The sequence below is a fragment of the Procambarus clarkii genome, chromosome 56, assembly GCF_040958095.1.
Source record: "Procambarus clarkii isolate CNS0578487 chromosome 56, FALCON_Pclarkii_2.0, whole genome shotgun sequence".
NCBI lineage: Eukaryota > Metazoa > Arthropoda > Malacostraca > Decapoda > Cambaridae > Procambarus > Procambarus clarkii.
The window spans coordinates 15314758-15339257 of record NC_091205.1 but is presented as its reverse complement, the minus strand read 5'-3'; the positions used below and the strand labels follow the sequence as shown (position 1 = coordinate 15339257).

Here is a 24500-nt window from a genome sequence, read left to right as displayed (position 1 = left end):
AGCAGCAGTGGTGACGGGGCGGTAAAGAGTCCCTGGAGAAGAGGTGGAGGCGGCCCCAGCCACACCAGGAGCCACACACACAGCTGTCTGCACACCATGGTGGCCTGCAGCGGCCTCAGCTGGTGAGTGTGCGCCCCGGCCTGCCAGTCTTGGTACACCACAGGTGGGGCTGGCCGCCACCTGCTGGTCCTGCACCCATACCTGTGGGGGGGGCACGCTGCCCGCCTCACACCACCTTATTGTACATTATACCTCCTCCTGCCACATTATAATACCCTCATCATATCATAACGCCTCACACCACCTCATAACGCCTCACACCACCTCATAACGCCTCACACCACCCCACAACACATTACACCACCTCATAACACTACACCACCTCACAACACATTACACCACCTCATAACACCTTATGCCACCTCACAACACCTAACACCACCTTACACCCCACAACACCTTACACCACCTCGTAACACATTACACCACCTCATAACACATTATACCACCCCATAACACCTTATTCTGTAATGCCCAGAGAAAGTACACCCATGACTCACTATGGGAACCTCTTGGTAAGGTTATCTTGAGGTTATCTTGAGATGATTTCGGGGCTTTAGTGTCCCCGCGGCCCGGTCCTCGACCAGGCCTCCACCCCCAGGAAGCAGCCCGTGACAGCTGACTAACACCCAGGTACCTATTTACTGCTAGGTAACAGGGGCATAGGGTGAAAGAAACTCAGCCCATTGTTTCTCGCCGGCGCCCGGGATCGAACCCGGGACCACAGGATCACAAGTCCAGCGTGCTGTCCGCTCGGCCGACCGGCTCTCTTCAGGTCAGTCAAGTGACCTCAGATTCAGCTAGAGTTAATTGAAACATTTCCTGGCTACACCCTAGTCAGCTTGGTCATGTTTACGAATAATTCTGATAGTCTTGGCAAACAACTTAATGGTGCATCTTGAGTGTTTTTGCATACACCAGGGGGAGCTATCTCCTTTTAGTGCTGATGAACTGGTTAGGTGTGCCAAACACTTTTTCCTGGGTAGGCTGAATCAGCTGGGAACAGGACCATACCAAAAATTTTCCAACAAGAGTTTCAATGGTCACCCCCCTGATTTGGGAGGTTGCAAAAGATTGTATATATACCCCTGTAGGAGAGTTAGGAGATAGAGAGAGTGGGTGCTGGAGGATAGAGGTAGTGTGGGCCGCAGGTCATCAAGGGGCCTCAGGAGACAGTGAAATTCACCCATAGTCGTAGAGTAGGACCCAGAAGGTAATGTGTGTGTGTGTTCTTTGATATTTTCCATGCGTGATTAATAAACAATTGCCAGTGTTAGGGTAGGGACTTAGTTTGGGGAATATCATATTTTGTTCTTAATAAACCCATATTAAACTTTCCATCTGTCAATTAATGGAACCTCTAAATTCCTCTGAGTATAGTTTTGTTAACAACCGGTCCATAATTAATGACAGTTAGAACAGGACTCTCAAAGTCAAGCAATGCTTGACTTAAAATAAAATCTTAGTTATATCAAGCAATATAAAATTGTCTATAAAATGCAAATCAAATGAAGGGATTTCCATGAAAATAGGTGGCAAGGCAAATCAGGTTCTAAATAATTCTGATAATTGGAAGCATGAAAGTAACACATTTAAAATTATATACAGAACTTTACTTATCGGTCTCCGTGGTGTAGTGGTAAGACACTCGCCTGGCGTTCGGTGAGCGCTATGTCATGGGTTCGTATCCTGGCCGGGGAGGATTTACTGGGCGCAAATCCTTAACTGTAGCCTCTGTTTAACGCAACAGTAAAATGTGTACCTGGATGAAAAAACGATTCTTCGCGGCAGGGGATCGTATTCCAGGGACCTGCCCGAAACGCTACGCGTACTAGTGGCTGTACAAGAATGTAACAACTCTTGTATATATCTCAAAAAAAAAAAAAAAAAAAAAAAAAAAAACTATTCCTATTCAGAACACTGATAAGGTTAGCTATGCACGAGTTGCATTCCAGGTAATGAGAGCTTTCATTTTTTGTAGGCATGTACCGTACTTTTATTCTTATTTTAGATATAAACTTGTAACTGATAAATTGATAAAAAAGGTTATTTAATATGGTTAAGAGGAATGCTTTAAAAAAATTTTAAGGTCAAACTTTTTTTTAAATTTAATTAATAGCATATGTTTAATATTACCGGGAAGTGTTTATATCTATGCTGCTCTTACTTTATTTACAAAAGAATTATCAAAGGCTGTACTTGATGGCTTACTTGAATGTTTAATATGAGCAGTCATAAATAATTTTTAGTTACATTTGTCTAACTTCTTTAAGTATCTTATATTTCTCTAGATTTCAGACAAAATACCATGGCAGAAGGCAGTGGCAGCAGGTACCCCAGACAAGGGTGCTACAATTCTGGTTATGCAGCACCATCACTTCCCTATTCATCTGTACCAGTGACGGCGTTTCATACGCCTCGTCCCCAAGAGGTGTTTGGATTGCCTTTCCAAAGAGGCATCACATACACCCAGTACCAGGACAACACCCAGTATGCTGGGAACCCCCACCTGTCCTCTAGCACACATTATGAGAACACTCATTATCATGGCAATAATCAGTACCAAGGAAATATACCATTCCAGGACCGGACAAATATGCAGTATCAGTCCAGCTGTATGATGCAAAATGGTCCTGCACCTGCTGGCCAAATGCTTTATGAAAACAACTCAAATTTTAATGCCAGCCATAGTCCATTAACTCCAAATGTAGGGTACAATTTTGATGCCGTTAGGCAGTATGCCCCTGGATGGCAGAGTGGCAGAGTTGGACAAAGTATTATTTCAAATATGAGTTACCATAATGTGGTGAACCCCGAGCCAAATGAGCCTCGATCAGATGTGAATAGTGCTTCAGGTAGTAATTCTGCTGAAAAACAAAGAAAAAATTCATTACCAGGCACTGAAACGGCCTATCCAAATTTTGTTATTGATAGTTTTAATGTTAATGCACATACCGAGGAAAATTCGGCGGTTAGTAATGCAAATGAGAATTCTGCTCGTGGATACTCTGGGGATAAAACTAGTTTTGGTATTTCAAGTGATGGTGCAAAGTCAAAGGGTTTATCAAGAGGACGTGGAGGACAAAGCAAACGAGGAGGAGGAGGAAGGAGGAATTATACAAATGAAAAGCCACCTGGCCAGGGGTATGGTAATACCCAGAATTCCAGCAGTAGTTGGTATGATAGCCGATCAAACAATTTAGACGAGAGACAACGTGACCGGGACACTGCCCTTGCAGAGACTGCTGCATTTATGAAGAGCTTGAATGTTAGAAAGGGTGCAACTGTAAATGTGAAAGAAGAAACTAGTAATGATAGAAGACCTAGAAGTAGCTGGGGGAGACAAGATAGAGGAGCAGGAGGGCGTGGCGGAGGTAATAGACGTCAACAGAGAGACTATTTTGGCGAAGAAAAACAGGGAAAGGAATGGATAAATCGACAAGTGAGAACAGGAGATGAGAAAGGTCACAGTGAAAAGGTTAACAGTTATCCTGAACCAACTGATGGCAGGGAAAAACTACCGAGGAATGAGAGATCTGGCAATCGTGGTCGAGGAAATTGGCGCTCTCACAATCAGGATGTAAGCAGAACTTTTGATAACAGTGATTCAAGTAATTGGGAGGTAAATGCACACCTTAACCAGGACGAGAGTAAGACAGTTACAATTGGACCAGTGATAAATTCTAAGCCAGCTAGAGGAAGTGGTCGAGGAAGACAAGATAGGAGACTATGGGGTAATGGTGATAACAGCATTCCTGGCAGTGATATTGCTGGTAAGGGTGTGAAGAAAGAAAATCAATCCGATAAAGAAGTTAGTTTGCTGTCATCCTCCCGTACTGAGGTCGGAGGTAACTGAGGACGAGGAAACGCAGCGTGATCGTTTAACAGAACAGTTGACAAAGGGAACATACGAATGTATGGTTTGTTGTGATCGTATCAAGCAGCAGCATGCTATATGGCCCTGTGTCAATTGTTATAATTGTTTCCACCTTGGGTGCATTAAGAAGTGGGCCAAGACTTCTACTGGAGGTGAGCTTTTTATTTTTTTAATTTGGAAATTTTAATCATATTTATGTACAAATATATTTAGGTAAGGATACCTTATAGTTTTATTAATTTATATTTTCTGTAATGTTTTTATTTTTTTGTTTTCTATGTGATATCTTAATTTTTTTACTTAAAGGCTACAGTATTACCAGTATCTAAGTATTAACACTAAGTACAGTAGTACTGTCTCTTTAAATAAATTTAAAGGTGCTACAGTACATGTTAAACCTACAATGTTACCATGCATATTAATATCAGACTTAAAATTTTAATAGTTGGTGGACCCCAAAAATGAACCAACGAACATAGTGGCGGGGGGATGGGGGGGGGGCTAGGGAAACTATGCTGATTTTTTTTCTTGTAGAAATTGTTGCCTAATTCTATTGAAACGGGGGTTGTAATTTAGGCATCAATGTGCATATTTATATTGTACTTTCAAAATTTCTCATAAATAGATGATGATTCACTATCCAGATACGAGGATTCAGGTGTTTAAACACTGTGTAACGCTTTGTGTGGCCTCTCTCATATTTTGTCTAAATAAATATTGCATTAGACACCTAGCCAACAACTCTGAAAATAAAGAAATTGATGATGTTTTGGTCTGTCCAGGACCATTATTAAGTTGTGTAATGCAAAAGAGCAGTAGGGAAAGACAATTTACGAGGAAAGAGAGATGAGGTGAGAAGGTAGAAGTAGAGGCATAAGTTAAGATATCGGAAGAGCTTATAATAAGGTGACGGCAAGGTGGCACCCATAAGTATTGCATCTGCAGACATGACTGGTGTCATTTTATAAATAAATAACGCTTATGATGCTGTATTGTACATACCATCGGTGTTTCTGTGAAGGTACATACAGATATTTCAGTTTTCTCTTTTTATTTAGATATAAACAGTACTGTATTCTGCTCAGGAAGGTGCTTTTAATATAATCAAAACCTGATACTGTGTGTGTGTATAATATAATATAATATATACACACTTTCAATTTTCAGATTCAGGCTGGAGGTGTCCTGCATGCCAAGGCTCCACCCCAAAAGTTCCAAATGCATACAGATGTTTCTGTGGAAAAATGAGAGAACCGGAGTGGAATCGGCGTGACATGGCTCATTCTTGTGGAGAGGTGTGTGGGCGGAGTCGAAAAATTGAATGGTGCAAACACAAATGTAATATTCTTTGCCATCCAGGACCTTGTCCACCCTGTTCAGCCTTTATCAAAAAGTAAGTTTATTTTATTTAATTTTTTTAATTTTAATACTTTTTATTTGATAAGTGGACAAAGTGGATCAGGCTTCAGGTTCATTTTTGACTCAAAATCAGGAATTCTGGGTTCAAATCTCAGGTGGGACAGAAATGGGTGAGTGCATTTCATGTCACCTAATACCCTTGTTCACCTAGCATTAAATAGGTACCCAGGAGTTAAGTCAGCTTATTATGGGGTTGTATTCTGGGAAGGGTAAGTAATTTGACCTTGGGGGGACCTCAATATAAGCCTAGCATGTATATATACACTGGCTACTTGACCCCTGACACAATGAATAATTATCATCATTATATACCATAAAGCAAATGGTATCTTGTGATACCAGTCCAAAACCAGTCTATTTTGGGTTTTATATAGCCTAATTTATGGAAACTTCTAGCTTCTTATTAAAACTAGTTTTAGGCTGTATTTTGTTTCATAATTTTGATTAATCAAGATGTCTTTGAATTGAGTAAACATGTAGACTAGTGAGTCTATTATGACTGAGAGATCAGTCAGTCACTTATCTTCACTCTAAACCCTGTGTACTTTCTATTGTAAATTTGCATGTACAGTACAACAAATTACTTGGTCATATCTGATACTGAACTTGCATGCTCTTTCACAATTAAAATTAATGTAGTTCCTTATATTGGCAATAATTAAAGTAGGGTTTAGGAATTGACTTTCAGCGTTGTTTAGTGACTAGTTTTATAAATCGAAGTTGGAAACTAATATGTCTCGGTTCTGCATTAGGTAATGCAGAACTGTAATGTTTCCCACCCCTTTATGAATAACTGACTTGTGCAGCTTAATAATTAATGTATGTATACATATACAACATTGGACAGAAGTTCACTACAAAATTATTATAATTTATATTGACCTTATAGACTTCATAGTTACTTAACATCTTTTTAATGTAATTTCACCTGATGTTAGGTCGTGCCCTTGTGGAGCAGAATCGCGTGAAGTGAAGTGTAGTGTGACGGAGCCATTTATCTGTGACGGTGTATGTGGAAAGTTACTTAATTGTGAAGGACATAAGTGTGAGAAGAACTGCCATACAGGACCATGTGGTGACTGTCAACAACAGATCACACAGAGTAAGATATTATTTAATGATTACATTTATAAATTACTGGTCAGGAGGGTTCTAGTAACAGTATGCACATACTGTATTATGCATAGAGTATATGCATTCAGCCTAGTGCAAATCTGGCCCTTGGTCCTCATGTTCTAGCTATTGGCACCTGTTGTTTTTATATATACAGTAGATGTTCTTGTTTACTCTCCCACTTGCTCATGAAGCTATGGATGGAGGCGACCCACAAAAAGCTAGATGAAGGATGATATTCAGATTCCTCTCTCAGTACATTCTACTTATTTGGTTAATTACTCTCACTGCAAGTAAGCTTCCCTTCCCCATCTCAAGTTCAAGTAAGCTTATTGAGATCATTAAATACATCCCAAAAGGATAGTAGCTTAAGCTATTTCTACCCTCGTACTTCTTCCTCAAGGGGTTCACAATTCCATACAGTAAACAGATAATAATATGCATTACAAAAACATATACCTTAATTCAGTGGTCATCACATAGTAGATATTACAAAATATATTACAAGAATCTTAGTATTACACTCTTGGGGCAAAGTGTTTGATCCTCCCAAGAATTCTCTCCATCAAACAAGTCAAGATTCTTTCTAAGAATATAATAATAATGCACATTTTATTGCTCCGTTTTGCAACCCATTAACGTTCCAAGACTCATTATGATGATAAATGATTTGGCGGGTCGTATTCTGGGGAATATTAGGATTAAGTACTTGCCCGAAATGCTGTGCGTGCTAGTGGCTGTACAAGAATGTAAGAATTCTTGTGTATGTATAATAAAAAAATAAACTAAACAAATTATCCTTGCACAATAATTTTTCTGCGAGAAGTTTGAAGTCGCCTGATTTTACCGCTTTCTGCAAATTTGCCTAGACACTGACTCCCAACAATGTAGCGGCTCCTTCCTCGTCATTTGTGCAGTTAATAACATCAAAGGGGATTTTATTCTTAACCATGTCCTCCACTTCTATTTTTCTAAACAGCATTTCCTTACATTTTGCTACAGCATTTTCCACCACAGAGGGTCGAGTACTTCCCTCACCAAAGTATAGATCATTTTCCTGAAACTCTTACATCAGTGATACTCCATCCTCTTGGTCTCTTCTGCCTTTGTTTTCCTTACCACTTCACTCCCCGCTTTGCTCCGTCTACCTGCCATAGCTCTCTTTTCTAGTGCTTCAATTATCTTCAATAACTTTTTTAGATATTCCAAAAATCTGTGTATCAACCTCAGAGCACATAACAGTGTTCTGCACCTCATCACCACGAGGGTACACTTTTTCAACTTCATTTCCAACTACCACTAGGCTAACCATAATTGTTACAGTTCCTTTCTCCCAAATGGTGGTCACAGGAGCTATCGTCTCTTCATTATTTCTGCCTTGTTCCTGCTGTACAATCGTGCTTCCCTTCGGAGCTTTGTTTACCCTGATTGTGCATGCCAGTTTCGGATCACTCAGATGGGGCTTCATGGGACAGAGAGGAACCAGCATTATGGATGCCTTGACAATTGCAGCAAGATGGCAAAAATTATTCTCCTTTTTTCATTCTTGAATGTACACTCTTGCAAGTTGTGCTTTTTTTCTACAGTACTGACATCTGAAGTAAAACTGGCATTTTCAAGCCATATGTTAGCAACGAGAACACTTCATGCACAGTGTGGGCTCTCTGTATATTTTGCCATTTTCCTGAATCCAAGTCCATGCACAAGAAAGTCTTTCTGGAACCTCACCCTTTAACAAGGCATCAATCTAGTTTTGTTTCTCACCATGTACAATATTCGTATTAATTCACAACACTTTCACTGTTGAGATGAAAGTCAGGATCCAAGTATGTTGGCTGCTTAAAACCATAACCTTTGTGTAAATTATTCCTATTTCAGGAGTAACCCAAACAGTATTCTTAAATCTGTCAGTCGTTAGGTGTTCATCTGCCTCTTCTGTCCCAACTGTTATGTAGGGCCAGTGAACCACCCTCCATAAATAATTGTTCATATTCACCAAATTCCTTGACCTATTGAACTGTCCACTCCAGCTTCTGATGAAAGTTCTGTTGACATGTTGAAGAAAATAACAGCCGCTTCCTTCCATTAATGTGTGTTGCCATGTGTGGTCCTGTTGCATCCTGGTGAGGTTTTCCTGTTGAGATTGTCTTGAAGTTTGAAACCCTGGTGCCATCTGGTGTTGATCACTACACTTCTTTGGTCGTTTGTCCCTGTCAATCTCACACTCACTTAACTGTCTGCACATCATCGTTCATTTCTATTTTTTGTCATTTCTACTTGAAATGTCCTGGAATCATCTTGTCTGTCTTGTCATCCTCACCTTGACTCTGCAGACATAGCACAAGACCTTCTTTCACTCAGGCAGACCACCTCTGTCATTTCCTTGATACAGTCACTGACCACTTGGTTTGCTTAGCTGGTTACCACATGTTTGCAACTTTCAAGAGCAATCCAGAACACGTCTGTCTGCCACCGAGGTTGGGATAGGTTCCCCATCTCTTGATTCGTTCGCATTTCTAATATCTACCCATGTCCTCTTGCACTATTTTTAAAAGTCCTGAAAACAAGGCCTTCATCTCAAAAACTACCTGTCTCTTGGTGGTGCAAAAACTATAGGATCATAAGAAAATTTTTATTCAGATATAGAATAGTTTGGACCTTGCAGAGGAAATACCATGAATAGGTAATACTTTTATTTCTAGAAGCATCTGTCAGTTAGCTTTCTCGTGGTAAAATAATGTTGAATGGTAGCTAATTTCCTCCATTTACTACACCATTAAAACTAGAATATCTTGTCTGGGTATGCTGCTTTATTTTGTATTAATACAGCATCTTATAATAGCTTCTTTGCTTTGTCTCAAGTTACTTTTGATGAATTTATTTTAGTTTGTACTGTTTTGAGTTCAGTTCGTGTGATAGGTAGAGGGAGGGGCGAAAATTATGTAGATTTTGTTACTTGTATTGTAATAACAGTATTTATTTATTAATTTATTATGGATTTTTTTTCTCAATCTATTTAAACATTTTACTTTTAACTTGTAGAAAGTAATTCAAATCAATTTTTATTCTTTAATTTATGGAAGTGATCAATTCTAGGCTGCCATTGTGGAAAGAATACCCGTGAAGTCGCTTGCACCCAAGACATGTTTGGTATAATTGTGTACGGCTGTAAGGACAAGTGTTGCCGCACTCTGGAGTGTGGTAATCACCAGTGTGAAGCAGAGTGCCACCCCGGGGAATGCCAACCCTGCGAGAGAGCAGTAGATATCATCACACGCTGTCCCTGTGGTAAAGTGAGTTCCACGTTTTATTGTTTTACATTTCATAAATGAAAACTGGCTACCTTTCCCTAATCCCCTATACAGTATCTAATGCTGTATCAAATTTTCTGAGGTGTATCACTTGGTGACTTCATTAGGCAAGGTCCTGCAGCTTCCATGGATAGGACTTGCACAGCTAGGGCTGTTGAATATTCTTCTCTAGCACAACTGGGATATTGACCAGACCACACACTAGAAGTTGAAGGGACGGCAACGTTTCGGTCCGTCCTGGACCATTCTCACAATCGACTTGAGAATCGTCCAGGACGGACCGAAACATCGTCGTCCCTTCAACTTCTAGTGTGTGGTCTGGTCAACATACTTCAGCCACGTTATTGTGACTCATCGCCTGCACAACTGGGATATCTCTATGCATACCTGTTGGGCTATATTGGAGTAGAGAGATAATGCAGAATGCTCAGTCCAACCTGAAAATAAATGTAGAAATGCAACTAAATCCAAACCCTTGTCAGGGTTACTTGGCATCCAAGGATGCACCAAATAGAGCACTCACTAATAGCTAACTAGTCCACCCTGCCACTGCCCACGGCCAACACCAGGTGGCAACACCAGGTGTTGGATTCCCTGAATCTGTCTTCTTATTCTGACTGTTCCACAAGTACTGCAGAAATGATGAATTTTCTAGTTAACATATACAGTATTTGTAAATATGGATAAGAAGGAGGGGTAGTTAATCTGTTTATTTGTGACAAGACACTAATAAAATTAAAATGTGCATAAGTTTGTTGGAAGGCCTTGCCAAATCCTTAAAATATTTTTAGAATGGTTTGATTTGGTTCCCGACACTTAATACATAGCTGAATCAATGTACCTGTATATTGGATTATGTGGCGTTGCATTATCTTCTAACTGCCTTTTCATCTTACTCATTTGTTTTTTTTTCGTTAAATATTATTTGCTTGCCTTCTCACTTCTGATGTGTAATATAAAGTTCTTAATTTATAGTTTTTTAGTCATTGAATAGTAAACCATTATAAAGCAGCTCGGTTTTTTACCTCTTTAATAAAAGATAAATATGAACCTGGATACACAAAAATTTATATTTTTGGGTTTATTGTCAAATGCAACTTTTGTTCTCTTAGGTACCATTGGAAAAATTGTATGAAAGAGATGGTGCAATCCAACGAAAATCCTGCTCGGATCCAATACCCACCTGCAGTCAGTCGTGCCAGCACATTCTCAAATGTGGTGTTCCAGGTTCATTTCATGAGTGCCAAGCACTGTGTCATGAGGGCCCATGCCCGCCATGTCCTCTTGAGACCCCCGTCAAGTGCCGCTGTGGTGCCATGGATCACAATGTTCTGTGTTCAGAGCTGACAACAAAAGCTGACGAGGTTACTTGTAAGAAGCCTTGTAAAAAGGTAAGTGCTCTTCCCAAATTTAAATTTAGTTATAAAATGTTTGGTGTTTGAGGACATTACATTAGTAGAAAATTATGGATTGGTGTGTGTCCAAGCTTTCGTTGATAAATAGTAAACAGATTATTGAGGTACAGTAAATTCAAAATGCAGGATAATTTTCATCACCCCTTTTCTATACAGTGGTCCCCCCCCCCTCTCCTCATTGTCTGAAACTTCATTTTTCTGGATTCTCTGATTCTGTGGATATAGCTGAATCCATTTCTCCTTCCCCATGAACCAGGCATCCATTGGTTTAAGGTACCAGTTGATTCAGATAATCAGGGTTGCACTGTAATGTGTAATTTTCTTTAGCAACGTCACTGCTGTATCAACCCATTTGTTTCAATAATGCATCATTATACAACATTACATCATTACACTAATGCATATGTACTACTACAACAATTTTACAGGTAAAGTCAAATTTTTAATGCAAATTTTCATAACCTTTTTGTCTAGCTGCCCAAAATATTTTGTTTCATTTGTTAATTTCCTTTTAAAAATTCATATTTTATATATCTAAGACATAGCTTAATATAAATAAGTGTTAGGCATTATTTTAACTGGTGGTATCTGCCTCTTGGAGAATTTTTACTTTTAATTCTGAATATGATAAATGTTGCATGTGCATTAAGTGCACATGCAACAATATATTTTCTTATTGTATATTGTGATGGTTCTGACTGTTAATACAGCTAGAACTAACGGTTAACTTCTCTCTCATGATGATTGTCGAGTTACTTGTCTGATACACGCATACATTTTCAGTGTACTGTACTATAAAGTTAAAGAAATATGTTTATTTTGAAAGCATTCTTGCATTTCTTTCTCCATTTTCCTTCAATTTTATGGACCTTTTTGTTCTGCTGTTGTTGAATGGAAGGAATGCATTTCCTGTAGTTTAATGTGAAGTTCTTATACAGCTGCGTCACTGTGGGCGACACAAATGCACCACCAAATGCTGTATAGATGTGGACCACGTGTGTATGCTGGTGTGTGGGAGAATGCTGACGTGTGGCTTGCACAAATGTGAAGAGCCATGTCACCGTGGAAACTGTCCAAGGTCAGTCCATTGTTGATACAGCTATTGAGTACTTTGTATTCACTAACAGGAAACTTAATTAGCACATTAACCACTGCACTGTGCCAGACAACAAATGCTGTTTTGAGAGTTGTTGAGTTTGGAAACATTTTGACATTATCTTTACCTGAACATTTATAAAAACAACAAAAATATGTCCTTAACAATTGCACTATGAAGTTTTTGCCAAAAACAGGTGTGCAGTGCAGAGGTTAAGAAAAGATTTGATAAAATCATTTTGTCATTATAGTGGCTATTGATTTAATTTACCTATATTACCTAAAAAAAATTTATCTTAATTTTCTGTATTTTCAGTTTTGCATCTACTCAATCTATACCTATTCTTTTAAGAGTACTATTTACCTTTATCATGTTCTTTCCTCAATCTGCTCACTCCATCTACTCCCTTCATCTACTCTCTGGATGTGAAGCAAAATATCTATAGTTGTGAAGACACGGAGAATCAGTTTCAGCTAAAAAAAAAAAAAAAATTAACTGATGGAAGAAAAGGGGTTCAATGTGAATAAATTATCATAAGTGTAATAACAAATATTTAGAATAAATGAATTCCATATGTGCAGAATAGAGTGGCCTAGGATTATGGCAGTGAGAAAAATAATAAATGTTGATGTGCAGAAGTTTGCATCCTCTTCTCTGCATAGATATCCAGCAGTAGGAAAAATAGTCTCAAAAGTAATGAAACTGTTGAAAGTAATTTAAGCATTTTCTCCTGAGACCTCAAGATGCTGATCATGGCTAAGTAAAGTTGCACTCACCTGCAAGGTATTGCTTTGCAATTTCATATAAATTTGTAGAGATTGACCATTGAATCAAATTCTTGAAATTAATCAAAATCAGTTCTGATGGCAACAATTAAATGTTATATAATTTAAGTCTTGTATCTTTCAAAATGTGTTATAAATTCTTACTGGATTTTAGATGCTGGCAGACAAGCTTTGAAGAACTAACCTGCCATTGTGGTGCATCTGTAATTTATCCACCTGTGCCTTGTGGAACCAAACCTCCGGTCTGTGAAAATCCATGTCGACGTCCACATACCTGCCCTCATGAAGCAACGCATCTGTGTCATGCTGATGAACCTTGTCCACCTTGCACTATGCTTGTTGATAAGCCTTGTTTTGGAAATCATAAGGTAAGTGATATTGCTGTGTAAAAGTTTCATCAAAAAATAAAAAGGAAGAAATATTTTGTTTAGAAACTTGTATAGAAAAGTTTTTACTTTGTATATATAATCTTATTATTATTTATAGATAATGCTTCGAACCCTGTGCTACTTGACTGCCGTGTCATGTGGAGGAGCATGTGCGCGTCCCTTGCCTTGTGGATTACACAAATGTCAGCGCGTTTGCCATGAACAGCCATGTGTACCAGAAGGAACATTATGTACACAAAGGTGCTTAAAGCCTCGAGAATCGTGTGGCCATCCCTGCGCTAACCCATGCCATACTGCATCCTGTCCAGACACATCCTGCAAGGAGATGGTAAGTTAAGAGTTTGTGGATATGTGCATTTATATTTACAAGCTATTGTATTTTAAGAAAAAAAATGAATGTTGAGATGAAATACCAGGTAGGTGGGTGTGTGGTTGTAGACATATGATAGGGTGATATGTGCTGGTGATAAATAAAACATCTGCAATGATGCATGTATTTCTGAGTATAGGTTTTTCTTATTAGAGTTATAAGGGACTTATTAAGGAAAGTGTAAGTACATTATGGTGAATAGGCTTAGGACTAGTATGTCAAATTTAATGTATGCAGATGATTTTTTTTTTTATCAGCAATAAAATTTAGAGAGGCTGACAATTTTTTGTTATTATGAGAGAAGACTTGACTAATATTTTTTCTGAAAGGTGGCAGTTTAGGGAAGTTCAAATATTGACTTCTGTTGGGTGGTTTCTCATTCACATCCAAGAAGTTAACTACCAATAGGTAAAAATTGTGGTTTAAATGCTCCTATTGATGAAGTAATGATTTGTACAGGTTAAGATTTCCTGCGAGTGTGGGCATCGAAAAACTACTCTTCAATGCTCTGAGAATGATAGGGAATATCGTGCGCTGGCCACCTCCCTGCTGGCTTCTCAGATGCAGAACATGAATAATGGATGTTCTGTTGATCTCTCCGACATATTTACTGCTACTGCAAGACCTGACAAGCTCAGGAGGTACGTTCTTATTTTCTAATAAATAATTTTACTCCCTACTTAAACTTCTGAATTGAGTAAATGGGCATTGTATTACCATTTGACACGAAAATAGAACAGCTATTTGGTATACATATTGTTACTGGTATGGAGGCGTTACTTTTGCTATATGCACTCTTTAGATTTATCTTGTTTTTAATAGTGTCTTTCCTGTCTAGATAAAGTATAATTATGTCACATCACCATACCCAGAGTTATAGAACATAAGTATAAAGGTAGCTACAGAAGGCTTATTGGCCCATACGAGGCAGCTCCTATGCATAACCACCCAATCCCACTCATATACATGTTCAACCCACGTTTGAAACAATCAAGGGACCCCACCTCCACCACGTTACATGGTAATTGGTTCCACAAATCAATGAAACAATGGGTATAAATTGGATAAGTTTAGATTTAGGAAAGACCTGGGTAAATACTGGTTCAGTAATAATGAACCAGTATTTACCCAGGTCTTTCCTAAATCTAAACTTATCCAATTTATATCCATTGTTTCATGTTCTGTCTTGTGTTGATATTTTTAATACCTATTAATATCCCCCCTTTGTTATGCCCATTCATCCACTTATACACCTCTATCATGTCACCCATAATTCTTTGCCTTTCTACAAAATGTAATTTAAGCTTTGTCAATCTTTCTTTATATGACAGGTTTCTAATTTGGGGGATTAACTTTGTCATCCTACGCTGGCTGCATTCTAGTGAATTTATATCCATTTTATAGTACGGCGACCAAAACTGAACTGCATAATCTAAATGGGGCCTAACCAGACCAAGATATAGCTGAAGACCACCACCACCAGGTGTCTTATTACTAACACTTCAATTAATAAATCCCAGTGTCCTATTTACCTTATTATGAACATTTATTTATTGATTTTTTAGTTTTAAATTCTTACTAATCTAGTTAGCTCCCAGATCCCTTTCGCAATCCAGCTTTGCAATCTCAATACTATCTAGCTCGTATCTTGTAACTCTATCATCATTACCTAACCTCAAAACCTTACATTAAACTGCATCTGCCAATCTTTTGACCATTTCAAAAAACTATTTAGATCGTCTTGAAGAGATAGTGAGTCCCTTTTCGTGCTTATTTCCCTCCCGATTTTTGTATTGTCAGCAAATTTGCAAATATTGTTGCTCAAACCTGAATCTAAATCATTTATATATATTATGAATAACAGATGTCCCAGGACAGAGCCTTGAGGCACTCTGCTTACAACATTTTCCCAACTCTGATTTAACTCCATTTATACTAACTCTGTTTCCTATGGTATAGCCAAGCCCTAATCTAACTTAATATAGCACCCCACAATACCATGAGCCTCTATCTTTTTAATCAGTCATACAGGCTTATGTATACAGTATGGCAGGCATTACGTATAGTAGGCATACATATACAGTATGTCATTGATATTACAGTTCACTCTTCCTCATAATGTTGTTGTCAGTTTTTTTAAGTTCAGTCTTTCAAGTTTCATGACATCACTAAATTTGTTTTCTTTAACCAGGTGAACAAAATCAAATCATTGTTATCTGTAATTGTACTATGGAATAGTTAAATTTTATAGTCAAATTATTTTAAGATAATTGATCAATAATATGCCAAGTAGTCCTGACTGAATGATTCATTACCTCGCAGCAGAAAAACATCAAAGACTTATGAACAAGTGTTTACAAGGATTGAATAGTTGATTTCTTTCTTAATTGTTAGCTGAAGCAATAGCAATTTACGGGACAGTACATCCTTACCATTCTTGTATCCAATAACCATTCTGTTTTCATTTTTATCTTGGTAGATTGCCATGCAATGAAGAGTGTCAAACAGTGGAACGTAACAGGCGGCTAGCATTAGCTCTGCAGATAGAGAACCCTGAAGCCCGTGAGAAACTTGGTAACTCCTCCATACTCTACTCTGATTTCATGAAGGACGAATCTCGCAAGGATCCAAATCTTGCCAAGATGGTTCATGATGCACTGACAGATTTGGTCTTGAAGTCCAAGGAGGTATGGCAAAGGAATGTTATTATTGGTAGGTAATTTAACTAAAAAGTAAGACCAAGTCTAGTTGAGGAATTAGACCTTTTTATTATCTTTATTTGGATCTATTTCCTTTTGAGAGGGTTACCTTTCCTTGAGGTACTTCTGGGGCTTAGTGTCCCGTGACCCATTTATCAACCAGGCCTCCTGGTTGCTGGACTGGTCAACCAGGCTGTTGGATGCAGCTGCTCGCAGCCTGACATACGAATCGCAGCCTGGTTGATCAGGTATCCTTTGGAGGTGCTTATCCAGTTCTCTCTTGAACACTGTGAGGGGTCGGCCAGTTATGCCCCGTATGTGTTAGACTGTTCAACACACTTCCAGTCTCCTCTATCAACTCCAGTTGATAGTTCTCTCTGAGTACCTGTTGCACCTCTGCTTTTCAACGGGGGTATTCTGCACATCCTGCCATGCCTCCTGGTCTCATGTGATGTTATTTCTGTGTGCAGGTTTGGGACCAGCTCCTCTATAATATTTTCCACGTATAAATTATTATGTATCTCTCCCACCTGCGCTCAAGAGAATACAGATTTAGGCTCTTTAGTCGGTCCCAGTAGTTTAAATGTTTTACTGAGTGGATTCTAGCTGTAAAGGATCTCTGCATGCTCTCCAGGTCAGCAATTTCTCCAGCTTTGAAAGGGGCTGTCATTGTGCAGCAGTATTCCATTCTAGAGAGCACTTGCGTCTTGAAAAGTATCATCGGTATAGCATCTCTAGTGTGAAAGGTTCTTGTTATCCAACCTGTCATTTTTCTTGCAGTTGTGATGGCTACTTTGTGTTCTTTGAAGGTAAGGTCTTCCGACATGAGTTTATCCAAATCCTTTACATTGCCTTTTCGTTCTATGTTAAGATTTGACCAAGTTTTGTATGTGGTTTCCGTTTTTATATATTCATTTTTTTCCGTAGCGCATGAGCTGGAACTTATCTTCGTTAAACACCATATTATTTTCTGAAGCCCATAGAAAGACCTTGGCAACAGAATTTTCTCAAAAGATGTCAAAGCATTAAATTTTCTGCCTAAGAGAGCCATATTCTTAATTTGACATTATATATATTAACATCTAGATTTTGGCTAATATAAAGAAGAATGTGTGTGTAAAATAAAGGTTACCTCGTTCAGCATATGAAGGATTTGAGAAAGTAGAAGAGGAAAATGTAAAGGCAAAGACAATAATGGGGTAAGGGTACATATAAAAGAACACTGGGGTATGGAGGTAACTGGAGCAGACCACCAAGTGCCACTGCAGTGTGGGTAGAGCTAAACAAGAAAACGGTGTAAAGCTGGCTGGTAACATCTTTTAAGCTAAAAACTTGGAGCCTATTTGATCTGAACTGATCGGCTTTATGCAACGAGTTTGTATGACAAATTTGTCTACTTATTTTACCTATGGTTTTGTTTGTGCTTTTCCAGGCTTTGCTCAAGGGAGTGGGGTAGGAGTCCATTAACAAAATTTTCTTAATTTTATCAGTTATTCTCTCCCTTGCTGTAGCAAGCAAGGTTTGAAAGAGTTGAAGTATTTGAGGTGTTCTAAGGTTCTTTAAACTTTTCCTATTTTTCTAGCTATTAATTAAAATTTTCAGTTTAGGCTCATCATAGTACTGATTCTGTCAAACTTGGGACATGCACTGTATTAATTTTCTTTTCTTTTGACTCATTAATGTATTGATAAACTCATAAATTATATTAGGAATATTGTAGTTAATTTGTTTAAATTTACAGGTACAGAATTTTTATACTAGATTTCAGTATAGTCTATGAAATTATTACCTGCCCTTTTCTCACTGTTAACCTTCATTTATTCACATTTATATAAACTGATAGTGCTAAATGGTCAAAGATTAGATCATCCATCCTATCAGAAATTTGGGTTGTGTATGATAATCTACAGCTAATACACTTACTGATTACTCGTGCATAGACATGCATTGTTTGACCCTTACTGATAATTTTAACATTTTGAATTGAAGTGTTAGGGGCCACGTTATTCTTTTGGGGTTTGTATCCATTTGGCTGGTTCAGCATTGGTGTTACAAAGTGTTTGATATTTTTGACATTATATGGTCATTATATGACCTAAGTTTGTTGTACTGCTACTTATATGACAGGTAGTTGGCAGGTCTCCTTTGATTATCTTTGAGGTACAGCCATCATGTGGTGGCTGTGTGTGGTAACTTCTCATGTGTTACAGAAGTCACTGGCCTTGTCTTGCTTCTGCTTGTTTAGTAGTTGTCAAAAGTTTTATATTTGTAGTGTGATGCTTTCCCAAACATTTCATGGAAAGCTTGCATATCTAGTGATCTCTCTCCACCTGATGCTGATCATACATATGGAATTTCAGAGACAACAGGGGTGGCCATCTGGGTAAAAAATACCAAGTAACATCCCAGAAAACAGCAGACTGCAGAATCGACATGAAACTAGATGGGTATGCCATGCTGCTTGTTCAGCATCTTAAGCCGAATGCTATAGCCTCTTTTTGTTCGGCCTTAGCTGGACCGCTGTTGTTGCCATGGGTGTTGATTTTTCTTTTCCTTCTTTGGTTCTTGGTCATCCTTTCAATCCATGATCGCTTTTTTAAGACATTCTATTCTTTCTCCCCTGACGAGCGGTTTCCTCGCATGCAGCCTTCTTCTCTGGTGACGAATGAGACAGTTGGCTTCTGGGTGGTGTCCTTTGGCTTTGGTTTCATAGTTTGTTCGACCAGGGATACATTGTTCAAGGGGTAGAGTCATTTGTTGATCTGGTCTCCTTGGTCCTATTTCACCCATCACCCATCTCTGGCTGTCCTTAGAATCATAAAATCTAGCCAGCATGCAGTCTTCCTTTGGGCATTAACATGCCCAAAGGAAGACCGTTTGAAAGTTTGTGGTTTTGGCCACTGTATTATCTCGCTTGTCCTCGAGCTGATATCTGGGCTTGGGGGGTTTGGAGGACCCCCAGGGTCTTGGGTGATTCTTTACCTGGTCAGTGTCTGGTCCCCATCAAGCTTGTTTTATCCTAAGTAGTGTTTCTTGTCCTGGTCTCTTTCTTTCAGGAGGTTTGATCTTTGCTCTCCTCCTCCCATGAGAGTTCCATTGTTGCCTTCTCTTCAGGTTAGTTGGCAATGTGGAGCCACTGTTTGACCCTTCCAGAAAACTAGCATTGATTGTAATGAAAGGCCTTCTTTCTGGGTGGGCCTCTGTGGCTTCCTAGATCCTCCTCTGCCTACCAACCAAGTGCATCGGTTGGTTCCTAGGATCCAGACTAACGATGGCTGACAGCTCCTGTCGTGGTGCCACTTAGTGATGGCCAGCTGTAACTAGAGGAATGGGAAGGGGTATGACCAAACAACTGGATGGATCATTTACCAAGTTGTTTGCTGCATTGTTTTATTTTCTGTAAACCTTGTAGTTGTCTGTTTTGCTTCACAACCTTTCTGGGGGTTTGTTTCATTGGTGAGGAGGGGTGATGACACCACTGCTCCCTGCTCCTCTTGAGGTGGCCCAGGTTTTGCCCTCTTGATCATCCTAGGGCTGATGTGACTTATATGTGTGTGGAGATATCTCTTTGTTACAAGTAACAGTGAACTGCCAAGTACCTCCCTCCCCAAGAAAGGGGCATTTTATTACAATCAATGCTGGTTTTATTTATTTGAAATGGTACTTGATACATTTGGTTAATAGGTGTGAAGCATTGTAGTATTGAATAATTTTTGGTTCATTTTGCTCACTCGTAATTCAGTGACGATTCATGTCATTTAAATGTTTTCGTTGGGTAATGTATTGAAAAGTGATTGCTAAATATTTGTTAATATGTGATCCAAAGTAATATATTTTTTGTTTCCAGTCCAAGCAAAAGAGTTGTATTCATTCATTTGCGCCAATGAACCGAGAAAAGCGTCAGTTTGTCCATGAGTATTGTGAACATTTTGGATGCCAGAGTCAATCTTATGACGACGAACCAAAAAAGAATGTTGTTGCCACAGCTGTACGAGGGTCGGTAAGCAAAACTAAAATCTTTGTTACTACTTTGTGCCTTCTCTAGATGTACGTATTTATCTTATTGTTTTTAAACATCACTCATTAACTGCATATTATTTGTTTTTCTTCATCTTTTTATGCCCTTGAAATTTTTAACCTTTTCATTTCTAATTCTGGAATTTTGTGTTGAACTCTCATTTTGACCCATGGTTTCAACCCGACCAAAAATAAAAGCTGCGGCAAAAAAAAATGAGTCAAAACTTGACACGAGGCTGTGCCTGTGTATGCAGCTTGATATGCCAAATGTTTCCAAAATGAATAGGTATACGTATTTCCTATCACTTAATCCACACAAAAGACTTCAATACAGATTCATAATAAATTTAGCTGTACTCACCTAGTTGTGCTTGCAGGGGGTTGAGCTTTGTCTCTTTGGTCCCTGCCTCTCAGCCGTCAATCAACTGGTATACAGATTCCTGAGCCTATGGGGCTCTATCATACCTATATTTGAAACTTTGTATGGAGCCAGCCTCCACCACATCACTTCCTAGTGCATTCCATTTATTAACTACTCTGACGCTGAAAAAATTCTTTCTGACATCTCTGTGGCTCATCTGGGCACTAAGTTTCCACCTGTGTCCCTTTGTTCGTGTTCCACCCGTGCTGAAGAGTTTGTCTTTGTCCACCCTGTCAATTCCCCTGGGAATTTTGTAGGAGGTTATCATGTCTCCCTTTACTCCTATGTTTTCCAGGGACGTGAGGTTCAACTCCTTTAGCCTTTCCTCGTAGCTCATTCCTCTCACAGTACACTATTTTATTCTTGTATTCCCTCTTATTTAGTCTTTCATATTTCATTAAGTTGTCCATCTTGTGTATTTCCAAATCTCTTGGTTTTTTTTAATCAAATTTACCCTTTCATGTTGCAAAGAATGAAGGCCTAATTGGTTTTGAGGTGGTAATTTGTATTAAATAAATCATGAGGCATTCGTTAAAAATATTAATCATTTCAGTATTTGTTTTCATAGGAATTATCTTTTGCTAAATTTGTTTTACTTTTTCTGTGTATCAGTGCTGCCTACCACCAATGAGCGTGTTGACAGTGATTCAACGAGAACAAGGCCAAAGGAAAGTACCTGCTCCAGTCTGGACTCGCAAGTCTCCTGTGAAGTAAGTGTTAGAAATATTCATGCATGATTATGGCAATGGGAGGAGGTAATATACATTTAGAAAATTAAAGGGAGGAGTGTGTCTTTCCTGGTTTTGGCCTGCCTGTTTGCCCTTGCTGAAGTCAATCTGACTTCAGCAAGGGCATATATATATATATATATATATATTGCCCTTGCAATATATATATATATATTGCAAGGGCAATATATATATATATATATATATATATATATATATATATATATATATATATATATATATATATATATATATATATATATATAAAATGTGTGTGTGTATGTACAGAAGTGTCAGCATTATCATATGCTCTCAGAGTGCTAGTGTAGTTAATAGTACAGTATGGTACTTTCTCGGCCATCAAGAAGTGTTCTACTCCACTATCCTTACTTAAATGTATTGATTGCTGTAATTGCCTAGTTGTTCTCGCCAGGGTTAAGCTTTAGCTCTTTAATCCCATCTCTCAACTGTCAATCAACTGGCACTGACAGTCGGCTGTACTCGCCTAGTTGTGCTTGCGGGGGGTTGAGCTTTGGCTCTTTGGTCCCGCCTCTCAACTGTCAATCAACTGGTATGCAGATTCCTGAGCCTACTGGGCCCTATCATACCTACTTTTGAAACTGTGTATGGAGTCTGCCTCCACTACATCACTGCCTAATGCATTCCATTTGTTAACTACTGACACTGAAAATATTCTTTCTAATGTCTTTCTATATTTAAAGAAAATATTCTCTTTCTATTTGCTCTAATGTCTTTGTGGCTCATTTGGGTACTAAGTTTCCACCTGTGTCCCCTTGTTCGTGTTCCACCCATGCTAAAGAGTTTGTCTTTGTCCACCCTGTCAATTCCCCTGAGAATTTTGTATGTGGTTATCATGTCTCCCCTTACTTTTCTGTCTTCCAAGGACATGAGTTTCAGCTCCTTTAGCCTTTCTTCATAGCTCATACCTCTCAGTTCTGGGACGAGTCTGATGGCATACTGCTGAATCTTCTCTTTGTCGTGTTTAACTAGGTATGGGCTCCAAGGTGGAGCTGCATATTCCAGGATTGGTCTGACATAAGTTGTATATAGGATCCTGAACGATTCCTTACACAAGTTTCTAAAGGCAGTTCTTACGTTGGCCAGTCTAGCATATGCCGCTGATGCCCCCCCCCCCAATCTTTCTATTTGACTTGCAGGATTTTTACCTCCCTGATGGTACCTTGTGTTCAGCCTTCTGCTCCCTTTGCCTAATTTCATTACTTTGCACTTTCCTGAGTTGAACTTTAGTAGCCATTTTAGTGTGTTTAGCAGACTGTGACCTCTGCTAGTTTTTCTTTGGCAGTTTTTACCCATAATGCTAAACATGGAGAAAGAATAATGATAATGAATGGAAATGAACGTGTGGTTGTGGTCAATTGTTCTCTTGGTGATTACATCCAATTTTAGAACTGCCATTATGTTACTTCAAATGTGGGTTTAATAATTGAGGATCTAGTAGTCTGAAGTACTGTTCTGTACATATATTTAGGGAGCTAGGGGCTTAAAAATAATATAGTTGATGTAGATCAATGTTAAGCTAATATTGCTACTAATAATGTTACAAAGTGGCTTGTTGAGCTCAACAAGCCACAAGCTGCAAAATATTATGCACGAGATTATCAATAATTGGGTAAATTTGTATTTAAGATTTTACACTGTTATAATGGTTGTATTTGCCCTCATATAAGACACTCCTAAAGTGACGTTCAAGTGGTTATGTAGGGGGGAAAGCTTATGATTTCGGTCATGTAAACACAATACATATTTGATTGATGGTGAAGCAAAAGATATATCCTATTTGCTGGCAAATACAGTATCTTAGTTGTCATGTCTATATCAATTACTTTTGACTATGTAGCTAAAATGATGAACAGAAAATTTGTGTTGAAAAAGGAGAGATATAAGCAAGGTGAAGTATGACGTGGGTTATTGCCTTAGCGATGTGCTGTATTACATCTTTTGGAAATGTCATTAATAAATGTGAAGAAAGGTAGTGCAGTATCATTATGAATGAATACAAGTAATTTACTAGAGAAAAAACAGTAGTGTATTGCAAAATCTTGGTAAGTAAATAATGTCACTTTGAATTGTATTATCTCTGTATATATACACTATATCCGAATAACAAACAAATTCCACACTTTACAGCGATGCTCGGCAAGGAATGCAGAAATTAGAAAAGTCAAACTCTGTTAAAAAAGAAGGTGATCCAGCAGCTGCCAAACCACCTCCCATAGATTACTTTGACTTTGAGGAATAATAAAAAAAAGTTATGATTAGAAAAATCAACTAAATTCTATATATTAATTATAGTATTTCCATAATAAACCTATTTTATATTCCCCACTGAATATTAACAAGAGGCACTAAGAGTTTAGGTTTAATACAGGTAGTTAATTCATGTGTCTCTCTTGGACTTGGAGCTGATGTTTTCACTTGACTTTTCAGCTAGTTATAATGTCCTTGTGTCCTGGTGGGAATGGATTTTCATTAATTTTTTTTTCTAAAGCAGTTGTAATGTCTTTAAAAGATAATGTAAAGTTAAGAATTGCCACTTTATTTTTAAAGTGATATTATTGTCATATAAAGGTGTGTGTATATAGACGTGTAATCTTATGTTATATCATTTATAACCAAGAGCAAACACAGTTTACTTATAGACCTAACTATATATTTGTATCAGCATTTCATTCCTTTAGTAAACTACTCATAAATGGGAATTACTGTATTTATTCTTAAACAAGTAAGTTATGACAGTATTGCAAATACAGGTATGAGT

At 38.3% G+C, this 24500-nt stretch overlaps 1 protein-coding gene across 1 annotated transcript; it reads left to right on the top strand.

Moving 5' to 3' along the window:
* The first annotated feature begins 813 nt into the window (after positions 1–813).
* Positions 814–24132, top strand: LOC123770676 (protein shuttle craft). Its single transcript, XM_069305752.1, is given in 15 exon segments — positions 814–835; positions 2352–3913; positions 3915–4089; positions 5105–5330; positions 6295–6458; positions 9566–9762; positions 10893–11171; positions 12134–12273; positions 13231–13444; positions 13563–13793; positions 14295–14476; positions 16315–16522; positions 20382–20534; positions 21585–21682; positions 23870–24132. Coding segments are annotated over 14 exon segments (3924 nt in total). The 5' UTR covers positions 814–835; positions 2352–2368; the 3' UTR covers positions 23982–24132.
* The last annotated feature ends 368 nt before the right edge of the window (positions 24133–24500 follow it).